Raw genomic sequence first — 13,800 nt, 5'->3', positions numbered from 1 at the left:
AAGTTGAGGTTGGAACATCTTTCAATTCGTGTACTCGCCCAAATGAATTTGAATTATGTCATGATTGCTTCCATATTTGACAGTCTATAAGAATCTATATCTCAAGTTTGGGTTCGAAGGAAACAAACTATTACAAGCAACATCAGATTTGACCGAAATTCCTTTCTCAATTATACGAAAAATAGTCAAAAAAATCTAATGAACGCAAGATGCGACGTGATATAGGATTAACAAAACCTTTATATGTTCATCTAATAAAAATAAAAAACAATATACGAGTGTTACAAAAACAAAGAGTTTCCTACAACTGGAATCATAAAGAAGAAATTGAATAATTCCGGCCATAACTAGGATTTACATTTGAAATAATAAACAAACGTCAAGCAGTTATGGAAAGCAGAGGAATAGTGGAATTGCGTGACAAATACTTAGAAAGAAATAACTAAATGTAGACAAGGACAACGGCAAATTTTGTATTTGAACGAAACTTGGTTTGACACTCACGACATAGTTTCTAAAAGGTGGACTGATGGTACGAGAATGTGTACGCCTAACATGCCTGCAAAGAAAATTTGATATGAAGGTAATAGAGCTAATTAAAGAAGAAGATTGGACACTTCCATATTAATGGTGAAAATAAATTCATGAGTAATGAATTTATTTCCACCATTAATATGGAAGTAGTCATAGTTATTGTTATTCTTATATAATCAGAAATGATTACTGAATAACGAAATTAGTTAGCTCCCTAACTATATTATTAAAGGGGAGCTGTTGGAAGTAGGTTGCACTATATCGTTTACTTGAACTTTACCATTTTATTATACTATCATACTAACTATGGCCAAAATAACTCTATGGGTAGAATTTTGATACTTTCAAAACACATACAATGTAAGATTCAGAACTTATTAATTCTTTTTTGGAATCACCTAAGAAGACTGTGAAAAAATTGTAATTGATTGGCTTATTTTTGCCTTTTTTTTCCCTCACATCTATACATTATTGTTACAGTACATAAATAAGTATGGATTTGTTTATTATTGTGTGAAAAATAGGCAATGCAGTAAATAAATAAATAAATAAATAGTGAATAAATATAATTTACCCATTGAGTACGATTGTTTACACGAGATGTAGGAACAAATTGTATTTTGTAGCTACAAAGGAAAATTATGATTGGGAATTTTCTTCCTATGTTTTCGGCCTATACGGACCTGTTCGAGCAATTCGCACGATATACGCGTTATGTAAGGGAACGGCGGCGTGTCGTAGTTGATAAACAAACGAGAAATGAGCGCATGCTATGGAAAACTTCGAGCTATCAGTGTATCCGCGCTAGTTGAGGCTTCTCATCCTTTAGTGGCTCAACGTTTGAAACAATTGCCACTTGTCTCTACTTTTTCGTCACAAAGCTTTTTTATCCTTCGGGCTATTAATTTTTACGCTTCGAAGTCTGAGTTATCTACATTGTTATTGTTGTGTCGTGCGCCTCGGAGGTGTTGTTCTGTTTGTTTTTTTGTTGAGGGAGCTGGATTTTTTTGGTTCGGAGTTCATTGGAATTATTAATGGACGTGGAAACATTCGAAGAAGTTTTCGTTGCTGTGAGTTACTGTTGATATTGAATTGTATATACAAAAGTGGCTATACGAGAGTAGATGAAAGATGAAATAACTTGAAAAGAAACATTCCATTTAGGTTGCTTGAAGATATAAAATGCCGACTTCCAATGACTTACGTTTTTCCTTTCAATGCAATGAAATTAATGAATTGGTCGAATCCTTTGGTCAGATACCCTCGATGAGAAAAATCACAATGTTGCCAGTTTGCAGATATAATCTATTATTATTAATGCGAAAGTCAGTCACTTTTAACACATTCATCTCTGTTTCTTCGTACTGGTGAGTCCTAGGAAGCTAAAATTTGGTATGAAGGTGCTTCTTGAGTCTTAGATGAGTACTAAGAAAGGATTTCCGAATATTCTAATTGGGGCAGGTAAAAGGGTCGCGTTCACATATGAAAATTACTTTTTCATCAGTGTTTCTCCGTATCGCTATATTTTATAATAGGGGAGGGAGCCCAAGCGAGGATATCGGGATTTACTAAAGCGCAGCAGATTAATAATATACAGGGGGATATCTTGTACCCAGTTAAGTACCTCCACCAAATATGAGCCCCATATATAAGGCCGCCTTTGAGGGATAAAGGATCAGATTAGTAAAAAAATTGATCATCAGAAATTCCCGAGCGCGTCAGATTAAGGTAGGGCGAGTTAATTACATGCTAAAAAGTGTATATTCTAGTAATCTGACAATTTGAGAGAGACGTAAAGGAAGGGGAGGGCAGCAAAGTTGTAAAAAAATAACGTCATTTCGACATTCTCGAGTGTAGCTAATTTTTTTTTTATTTTGAAGGAAATAATTCAAGAGTAACGAAAAATATATAATCTGACGATTTCCGCAAGCCAAAATAAGAAAAAATCGTCGATAAAGATTGATGTGTGCAGCTGTGTGATACCTATATTTCCCTCTCCGAGTTTCTATTCCTCTTTCACTTTTTCTCTATCTATTACCCTCTCTCTCCGTCCCCACTCTGAATTATATTGCCACGACGCCATCACAGCTGATCACAGAGACTCGTTCGTGATGAAGATGATGATTAATTAATCAATTGATTATAAAAAATTATTTTTCTGAGCATTTTTTCAAAATTATCTTCTTATAAATACAAGTATTCTACTTGAAAAACATACACTTATTTATTTGCATGCTATTTCCTGAGCTTTTCAATTAAGTTCAATGATTTAAAAAAAATAAAAAAAATATTTTTTTGTCAGATTACGCGAATCCCTCTAGATAATCGTCCGATTATGAGACAGCACGTCTAGAACATAAAGATGAACGATATATATCTTAATCTGACGCGCTTGAGTATTTCAATGGCGAATTTTTTTTACACATTATAATAATGACCGCGAGTTTGCGTCAGATCGAAATCGTCAGATTATTGAATGAGAGTTTTTTTTGTTGCACTTAACATCCCCTTAGAAAATCTGACGCGCTCGATTAATTTTTTTTTCTTTTCACTTTTAACCCTTACGTACAACCACCCGCATCATGCAAACGATCAGATTAACATACGAGCATTATTAAAAATACGTAGGATATTGATGCTATCAATATCTGACGCGCTCGAGTATGTCCATGTAACAGTATTTTTTTACATATTTACATAGCCGCTTTCCCCACCGATGAGAAGGTATATATTATATAACATTTTTTTCTTCTTATCATCTTAGCTTTTCAACCTAATAGGGTAATTCGAGGAGAGATGGGCACAATATCCTCAAGCGGTTATTTAAAGAACTATTAACATTTCGTCCGCTGCTAGTTGGAGGAGCAGGCGCGGCCATTGTTGTAGAGTCGTTTTATAAGTCGGTGTGTCTATATTTTTATATTATTTACAAAACACTGTCAAGATAAGGTCTCAAAATTTTTCGCTCATATTTTTAAAGATGTGTTACTTTTTCGTTTTTACTGTTTTTTGAATAATTATTCTTTGGCATAACTAGGATGGGGCTGGATAATAATGTTAAATGAACTGGAGTCGCTTAACGAACATGTAAACCGTATGGCCGAGGTGCCCATCTCTCCTCAACAAAAAGGAGAGATGGGCATTAAAGGCACAAGGATAGTTGGGCAGGTGCCCATCTATCCTCGATAACTGAGTTAGATTATATTCTGATAATTTTTTATTAGATGCCAACTGTGTATGTTCGGAAGGGAAACACACAAGCTTCCTGGACCGAGGAATCTCTGCAGGAGGCCATTGCCAAAGTAAGAGACGGGCAGAAGGTGCTTGCTATTGCAAAATTATATAGCATCCCCAGAACTACATTACAGAACAGACTTGAAAGTGGAATAAAATCAAAAGGTTCATTAGGGCCGCCTAGTCAACTAGGCTAAAACTTCCTTCAGTGAGGATACTGGTCTTGCAGGTTTTTTCCTGGTTTAATTCGTTTATGCGCAGAAACCCAAGTTTAAGAATAAGGCAGCCGGAGGGCGAGCTAAAAGATAAGGCTCTAAAAAAAGAAATGAGACAGAAGGAAGTTGAAGAAAGAAAAAGAAAGAGAGCTTTTAACAAAGGAATTGAACAGAAGGAAGTTGAAGAAAAAGAGAGGGATAGAGCTTTGAAGAGAGAAACTAAGGAAAAGCAAGCGATGGAGAAAGGAAATAAAGAGAAGATAAGGAGAAGAAAACTTTCTTATCAGTACGACAAGTCTGAATGTGATGAGGCCATTTCCTTACATGACGACGGTACTGACGAATGGGACGAAGAAGTTGAGGAAGTTAAAGAAGATGAGCCAAAAGAGTTGCAAGAGGGCACGTTTGTAGTAGTAAGAGTTTCTGGAAAAATGGCCTACCGTTTGTTCGTTGCCAAAATAATTTGTAAAAGTTCAGAAGGCTTGGAAGTCAAATTTTATAGAAGAGTAGAGATGTTAATGAAATTTAAGGAAACCGACGAGACGAATTATGCAGATGAAGAGGACGTTGTCATAGTGCTGTCAAATTCGATCGAGGCAAGCTCAGCAAAATATCAGAACATGATAGGTTTTAGTAACGATTTATCTGAATTTTCTATGTTCTTGGGTAACTTGTTTCTTTTAATAAAACAGCCTAGCACATTTAGGCCTCATTTTGAATTGTTCTTTGATTAATTCTCTTTCATTATACCTATACCTGATACATACATTGCCTTTCGATATTTTGTCTATTGGAAAACTAGAGGAATACAATTCAATTAGGTAGAAATTGTGATTTCCAGCGAAAAAATCACAAAAAATTGTCGCTTAATGTAACTTAAAGCTATGCCCATCTCTCCTTACCGGTAAATTTGTTGGTGCCCAACTCTCCTCGCAAGGTGAGGAGAGATGGACAAAGACAAGGGTGAGAATTTTTCCTAATAGATCCCAAATAAATCCATTTCGACGTAAATGTTGCACTACATTGTGTGTTATAATCTCTATACTAACATATTTCAACAGAGGTTAGCAAATAGTCTGCATACTAACGGTGACACCATTCGTTTTTCAAAACTGTGCCCATCTCTCCTCGAATTACCCTATATCTCTATGACGCTCGTGTAAATCCCCAATTTGCATCGTGGGCTACTCTACTATTAGGAGAATGAAATTTTGTATAGGTTCGTTTTACGTTGTAGATGTGCAGTAAGAAAATATTTTTTAATATTTCAACTGGGCCGCCCCACTGAGTATAAAGGGAAAGCGTTTACATATAGAAATAACCTTCTCATTACTTAAATGAAATGAATAAAAACACTTTAGTCTCAATACCACTGGTAGATTTTATTTATAAGAGCGGTTTCGGATTTGACCCCAGTATCAAGTATAAAACTGAAATCTGAAATTTTGAAATATCTTTTTTTAGAATTTTCAGGTCTGCTGCAAGGGCAGGTATTTGAGAGACAAGTAGTTGGATGAATCAGGATGCCAACTTAAAATTCCACCCTGAAAATTGTCGGGGTTGTTAAACTCATAAATTTAAGAGAGGAGACCTACATAAATCAAGTTGCTCGTGTAGGGGTATATGTTTCTGGCTTTTAATTGATTTGTTATTTTCCATGGCCTCTAACAAATTAATGTTTTTCCCTTTATTACAAATGTGTAGGATTTTGAGGTTATCTTCATTTATCTTGTGGTTTGATTCGTGAAGATGTTCGTACAAAGCAGATGTGCAATACGAAACGATTTTTGGATATTTCAACTGAGGAGCCCCCACTGGAAATGAAAGAAGGCGTTTACATATAAAAACTAAATCATCTATCTAAAGGAACAATTCGTTCGGTTAATGGACTGACACCTGTCAGAAAACAATTACGACCCTGGCTAATACCACGAAGAGCGTTGGATTATATCCGACAAGTGTCAGTGCAGGATTCTTCACTGAAGTTATTCCTGCATATGCTGTTGGCGATACATCTGCCGCTATAGATTTTCAATTATTGGCACACTTGCAGACCGGTTTCGGCTGTTTTGCCACTCGTCAGTGCAAGGTAATATCTATCATCAACATAAAGTCGATGATTTTCGATAATTGAAAATCGAATTCCTTCAGAGTATCATAACTCGAACTAGGCTGAAGCGGACAACGAACATCCTTCGTGTTATTAGCCAGAGGAGTAGTTGTTTTCAGATAGGCGTCAGTCCATTCAACCTACTGTGTAGGTATTCTCGAGACTGGTTTGAACGTTTAAAGTTGATTTCTTTAGATTTGTTTACTACCAGTCTCCAAGCATAGCCCACTGACTAATAACAAAGTTTTTCTTTCTTATTCAGAGGAATCGGGCAAATTTCGGATATGCAGTTCGTTAGTACCTCGTCCACTAGATGGAGTGACATTTTGTTGTTCGCTCCAACTTAGGAAGAGGAATGAAATACTTTGAAAGAATTCCGATTTTCAATTATGGAATATCATTGACTCTAGGTCGATGATGGCTACTATATTGCACTGATGAGTGGCTAATGAGCCCGAAACCAGTCTGCAAGTGTGCCCGTTCGAAAATTGAAGGTCGATTCTTTCAGTAGTATTGCCAATTGCTAATGCAGGAAATTTTCTGTGAAGATTCCTGCACTGACGCCTGTCGGATATAATCCAACTCCCTTCGTGGTATTAGCTAGGGGAGTAGTTGTTTTCTGATAGGCGTCAGACCATTCAACCTACTGTTTAGGTATATTCGAGACTGGCTTGAACCTTTGAAGTTCATTTCTTCAGATTTGTTTGTTTGTACAAAAAAGAAAACCGTGTTTACTATAATATATGCCTCATAGGGAATATCTGCAGAAAGGCAAAGAATAAATTGAAACTACTGAATTGTTAAATTTCATTTGTTGATTTCATTATTCTGAATAGTATTTGTCGAATGCTTGGAATTTCATGGACACCTTTGCTGGTTGAACAATCCCTGTGGCAAGGAAGATGATAATGTATCAGCATAATGTGGATATCTTTGGCGTGACTCATCGATAAATAGCAACAAAACATTTTTTAAAAAATTAACTGTGATTATTAGAGGAAACTAACTTATTTACGGTCTCTATTCATTTCATAGCAGCAAAGATAAGTGTTATTTCTGTCCTCATGAATATCATCCGTACATCTGTCCTTGTAATACATCCTTTCGTATCTGGATAGGCGTAAATTCTATATTTTAAATTAGAAATTCTGGTGCCATGATTGAAGAGAAATCATAATCCAAAATAATTCAGATATTTACAATAAATGGGAAGGTAATTTGTGTATTCCCTGACAGCTTTATGAAATATTGATAAATCTTACACGAAAATCGTCATTACTCAAACAAGGTTTATTATAAACATAGGTCCGAAAATGCATTGTTTTCAAGATGCAGTGTGTTTTCTTTTCAAAAAAAATCTGTATTTGAATTAATTTGTAAATTTTTCTCATCCGATTTTGGTGGAAATTGCCAGTTATTTTCAATGATCAGAGGTTCAATTATTGAGTCCAGTGGCCAGGTCACAGTTCAGCTAACATAATTGAAAAAAAATGTACGCCATTGAAGTTTCTTGTAACATTTGATTTTGTGTTTGATGAAACATTCAAAAATTAATCTTGGTTATCTCCTAATTCATTCAAATAGTATGCTTTGTTTTCCAGAAAAACTAATAAAAAAGCAATACAAATGAAAACAATATGAGGATGCATATTTTCATTATTGGTTATTTGAAAATTACGACTTAACACTCGAAATTGTAACTTCAATCTCGAAATTACGACGATATTATAATTTAAATTTCGAAATTACGACTTTGAACTCGAAATTACATTTCAAAACGCGAAATTTCCACTTGAATCTCGAAATTACGACTTCAACTTCGAAATTACGGCTCAAAACTCAAAATTTTTACTTCATTCTCAAAAATAGATTTCAAACTTGAAATTTAGACTTTTATCTCGAATCTTTGACTTTGATCTCGAAATGTTGACTTCGATCTCGAAATTTTGACTTCAATCTCGAAATTACGTCTTTAAACTCGAAATTATGACTCAAAACTTGAAATTACGACGTAAAATTCGAAATTAAGATTTGAAGTCAAAATGGCGACTCAAAACTCGAAATCACGACTTTAATATCTAAATTACGACTCAAAATTCGAAATGACGACTTTCAGCTTGAAATCACCACTCAAAACTGGAAATTTTGACTTTAATTTCAAAATAACGACTCTAAACTCGAAATTACGACTTCAAATTCGAAATTTAGACTTTTATCTCGAAATTTTTACTTTGATCTCGAAAATTTGACTGTGATTTCAAAATTTTCACTTCATTTATGAAATTACGACTATAAAGTCGAAATTAAGACTTTAAACTCGAAATTAGTACTTTAAACTCGAAATTACGACTCAAAACTCGAAATTTTCACTTTAATCTCGAAATTACAACAACATTTCGTCTTTCATCTCGAAATTTTGACTTCAAACTCGAAATTACGACTCAAAATTCAAAATTACGACTTGAACTCTGAATTACGACTTGGTGTTTTGTCTGTATTTTTGTAAACTGAGTTCGTTGTGTGGAAGCGGTGTTAATTTGTGGTAGGTATAAATTTTGATTATCGGCACTGATCAGGCTGTTTTCATTAGTTTATTGTATTGTTGTTTATTTCAAACAAGAATGAGGTTCAATTTTCATTTGTAGAACTAGAGGAAAAAAAAGTATGGACAGTTGAAGAATGCAGCAATTCAATTGCTGTTCGTGTAATGAAAACGATAGAAATCAGTTCACAACAAAACATGCGACCAGTTTATGTCTGTTTGATGGAATTCGAGTTTGTTTTCGTTTTTGTTTTTAAAAACGAAACTAGTCGCAAGCGAGTCCGTTTAGTGGAAATCCGTCTTTAGGTAAGGAACTTTTTTCAGCGTTCACAGGAATAATTCCACGTTTTCGATTCAACTTTCGTAGGCATTTGAAAATTGATTGTTATACGTACCGGTCTCAACACTCTTCAAGCATTCATCACTTATTATGTAACCGTTCTGTCTCATGCAAATATGTGTGACTACGACTACTTCACGTTCATTTGTTTCTAGAAGATCTTTCAGATATTCGTTTGCTCATGATATCAAAAACAATCAGTCGAAATTTCGATATCAACATTGTATACAAACACCATTCCTCAAATTCATATCAATCGACATCTGATTCATGCTATACATATACTCGTATGTGTTCATGACTCATCGATAATTTGGAATGATGTCATTGAAAAAAAACCAGTGTATCTCACCTTTCTTTAATTGTTTTACATCCAAATATGCCTTCATAGTATTCAGTCATTGAAAAATAAATTTCTACTTGTACATGTTCAATCTCAAAAACATGTAACATGTTTTAAGTAAACTCAATCAAATTTGTCATCGTCTTTGAAATTTTTGAGTTGTAATACGTAGTACTACATAGTACTCAGTCAAAAATGTGTTAACCTCTTTCTTGACGCAAGCTTCGTCAACCAATCAAGGGATGATCGAAATTCGCAAGTTTAAATCACCTCCTGATGATTCGAAACGTTCAAATTCTTTTACTTTCCGGTCTCGCAAAATTTTATGTTGTTTGAACGCCAAATCGTTATTTTTAACACTTCGACACGTGTTTCGATCACCAAGTGATCATTTTCATTGGTGTGGTAATATTCATTACTACACCAAAGGTTCCAATACAGTGCATCATAAGTACATCTAGTAAGTATACCTACTGCGTGTTATAGTTGAAAGTGTCATAACCCAAACATCGAGATATGTGAATTCCATTCTAGAAAAGTCCATACTGTATGATATTAGATAATGATCGTCAGTTACTTGACTGTATTGATTACTGAAAGGCAATTAGATAAAATCACGAGTTTTATGGAAAAAACAGTTATTTTAGAAAGTCGGAACATTAATTTCATCTATGGATTTAGAAAACGGTGCATTTTCAGAAAAAATTGTACGATGTGTTGATAAGTTATCTCTTGTATCAGTTCGACAAATATTATTAGAAACGCCCTGTATGAAGTAAGGAGTAATGAGTAATACCGGAAACAAATTATATATAGGAATGGAATTCGATACATTAATAAGTGATGCGGGTTGTTTGAAAAAGTTCTATTGTGTTTCCCTCCCTCAAAGTAAAACTTCATTGTTAAAATTTACCTTCGAACGCTTCAAACCATATTTTAAATAGTATATTATTCAATTCATATGAAACAGTTTTAGAGTAACTGTTTCATACGAAAAGAACGATTTGAATTATGTTCAGAAGTAAAAACATCTCGATTGTTTCTTTATAGCACTGTATGTCAATTATATATTATAGAATTTGGTATTTCTCACATAATTCACACAAATAACCCAAAGATCAAGAAATTTCACAAATTTGCTTCAATTTTGTGATATTCATCTCAAATTTGTTTCAAATATCGTAGAAATATTATACAAGAGTAAAATTGTGTAATTCTCAAGTCAGTTGTCACAATTATTCACAAAATTTGTATTTCTCACAAATAACCCAAATATTAGTAAATTTCACAAATTTACATGAATTTTGTGATATTTCTCATAAATTTGTTCCAAATATCATAGAAATGTTCTACAAGAGTGGAATTGTTCAATTCTCAAGTAATCGACAACAATTATTCACAGAATTTGGTATGTCTCACATAGTTAACTCAAATAACCCAAAAATTACGAAATTTTACAAATTTGTTTCAAATATCATAGAAATGTTATAGAAGAGTAGAATTGTGCAATTTTCTATTTCTTGCATAATTCACTAAAATAACCGAAATATTAGGAAATTTCACAAATTTACTTACATTTTGTGATATTTCAAATTTGTATTTCTCACAAATAACCCAAATATTAGTAAATTTCACAAATTTACATGAATTTTTGTGATATTTCTCATAAATTTGTTCCAAATATCATAGAAATGTTATACAAGAGTGGAATTGTTCAATTCTCAAGTAATCGACAACAATTATTCACAGAATTCGGTAGGTCTCACATAGTTAACTCAAATAACCCAAAAATTACGAAATTTTACAAATTTGTTTCAAATATCATAGAAATGTTATAGAAGAGTGGAATTGTGCAATTTTCTATATCTTGCATAATTCACTAAAATAATCTAAATATTAGGAAATTTCACAAATTTACTTACATTTTGTGATATTTCTCACAAATTTGTTCCAAATATCATAGAAATGTTATACAAGAGTGGAATTGTGCAATTCTCAAGTAATTGACAACAATTATTCACAGAATTGGGCATTTCTCACACAGTTCACTCAAATAACCCAAAAATTATGAAATTTCACAAATATACTTAAATTTTGTGATATTCCTCACAATTTTGTTTCAACCATCATAGAATTGTTATACAAGAGTGGAATTGTGCAATTCTCAAGTAATTGACAACAATTATTCACATAATTGGGTATTTCTTACATAGTTCACTCAAATAACTCAAAAATTATGAAATTTCAAGAATATACTCAAATTTTGTAATATTCCTCACAATTTTGTTTCAAATATCATAAAAATGTTATACAAGAATGGAATTGTGCAATTATCGAATAATTGACAACAATTATTCACAAAATTTGGTATTTCTCGCATAATTCATTCAAATAACCCAAATATTAGGAAATTTCACAAATTCATTTAAATTTTGTGATATTCCTCTTATATTTGTTCCAAATATCACAGAAATGTTATAAAGAGTGAAATTGTGCAATTCTCAAGTAATTGACAACAATTATTCACAGAATTTGGTATTTCTCACATAGTTCACTCAAATAACCCAAAAATTACGAAATTTCACAAATTTACGTAAATTTTGTGATATTCCTCACAAATTTGTTCCAAATATAGAAATGTTATACAAGAGGGGAATTGTGCAATTCTCAAGTAATTGACAACAATCATTCACTCTAACCAAGCAGCATGAAAAACATTCAATGAGTTGGATATTAGAAACATGCTATTACTTTTGTAATAAGAAGAGTCAAAAGATACGCCCCCTAATTTAAATAGAATAACATCTGGGGAATGTTCCTCCTGACGAAAATCAAGTAGTTTTCATAAAAGAGCTCTAAAACAACGCATTTCAAACTTATCATTTCAACCTTTTTCTTTAAAAAACTATTTAAATACTTAAAAAAGAGGAATGAAATAATGCATTCAACATTTAAAGGGATTCGTTTCTATTTCACCATTTGGCAACATCGGTTATAGCTAATAAAGGACAATGAATCTGCACCTAACCTATCTTCCTCTATAGAAATAGATAACAAAACAACTGTTGTTTATGTGGCTTGTGGAGGTTGTATTGAACTAGAATTTATATTTTGCCTTAATTGTTGATTTATAAAGATAATTTTCCTTTTTTAAAGTAGAATATCCAGGTACCTATAAATTATTTCAACTCGATATAGGCTCTGTTGCCAATATGTGAATTAGAAACAAATCTCTTTAAAAATCAAAACCCAACATTTGAAACATCAATTTGAATACTTTTCCAAGTGAATTTAAAAAACTCATGAATGAAACTCAACTTTATTTTGTTCAAACTTGCATTTGCTGTAATAACCCAAATTCAGGAACATTCCCCATTACACCCATTGAACTTATACTTTCGAAATTTAAACCAGTTGTTGGAATATTGAAATAATTGTCTAATGAAAAAATTTAAATTGGATAAATTCTCACCAAGTTTACTCAAAGACTTAAATTGACAACAAATTGTATTGAACATACAGATACCTGTTGATTATCCCCTATAAAAAATGAACGCCGGCCGCCGCTGAATTTTGTAAATCTACTGTCGCTTGGCAAAGGTCGCACTAAACTCTACTTGCGTTTCTCGATCGTTCTAGATATCGTTTTACTTCGTGAAGATTCCTGTCGGCTTCCAGAGACTTCCCTCAGAATATATACACTACCAACAGGCAGATGGGGCAAGTCTAGTTGAAAATGCGGTACGAAGTGAGCTAATAAGTCGATAGATATTCGAGTATAAGTCTGAAGTTCACTTGTACCTTTTGTGTTATATTGGCAGTGTAGTAGTGAAATGAAGTTGAGGTTAACCGGGAAAAACGCAAAAATAATAATAAAAATCATTTCAGCATGACATTAACAAAATTTCAATAACCTGTTTAGAAAATTGAGCAGAATTCTTTAACCGTAGCCAAGATAAGTTGAGAACTTATAACACTTTCACATTTTGTATCGTTTCGTTATGTTCACACAATCTACAGATATAGAGATGATGATGATGTAATTGTTGATAACTGCATATTGCACATGTTTAATTTATCTCCCAACAGATGTTTTCGATCCTTCCGCACTTTGACATCGTTCGAATTGTAAACACCAAATTACCTAATTAATTATGTAGTATGTGGATGCGTTCACCCTTTCGCTGTAGACAATCAAGACCATTTCAGGCTGATTAGAATAGGGGGCGGTTAATTAAGGTCAATTGAATAAAAACCCCATCAATGATAACACCACATTGAAAGAAATGAATATAATCATTGTAAACAACATTTGACATTTCATTAAGTGTTTAAATTGGTAAACACGTGAGTAATGTTTGTTTTTTGGAAACAATTTTTGCAAATATAATCCAAAGAAATGTTGAAAAAATAAAAAATGAAATGTTCAGCTCGTATCAGATATCAGATCATTCCATTTAGATAATTCCAGTCTTTAAAACA

The 13,800-nt window shown here is 33.1% G+C and overlaps 1 protein-coding gene across 5 annotated transcripts in view; it reads left to right on the top strand.

Moving 5' to 3' along the window:
- LOC111514603 (protein FAM107B) overlaps window positions 1–13,800 on the top strand; it is a 198,915-nt gene that overhangs the window by 118,196 nt on the left and 66,919 nt on the right. Inside the window, exon 1 of one of the 5 annotated variants that reach the window (XM_074180290.1) lies at window positions 1,318–1,604. The exons of 3 other annotated variants lie outside the window; for them this stretch is intronic. In XM_074180290.1, coding sequence (XP_074036391.1) covers window positions 1,569–1,604 — 36 coding nt within the window. In that variant the 5' untranslated portion in view covers window positions 1,318–1,568. Of the gene's footprint in view, window positions 1–1,317; window positions 1,605–8,661; window positions 8,670–13,800 lie in introns of those variants that run through there. One more of the 5 variants, XM_074180293.1, reaches the window with a different exon arrangement.

This window comes from Leptinotarsa decemlineata, unplaced genomic scaffold (assembly GCF_025532065.1).
Source record: "Leptinotarsa decemlineata unplaced genomic scaffold, Ldec_3_MD MMD2_tig00026294_RagTag_RagTag, whole genome shotgun sequence".
In the NCBI taxonomy this organism is placed as follows: Eukaryota; Metazoa; Arthropoda; class Insecta; order Coleoptera; family Chrysomelidae; genus Leptinotarsa; species Leptinotarsa decemlineata.
This window is presented reverse-complemented; position numbering and strand designations above follow the sequence as displayed.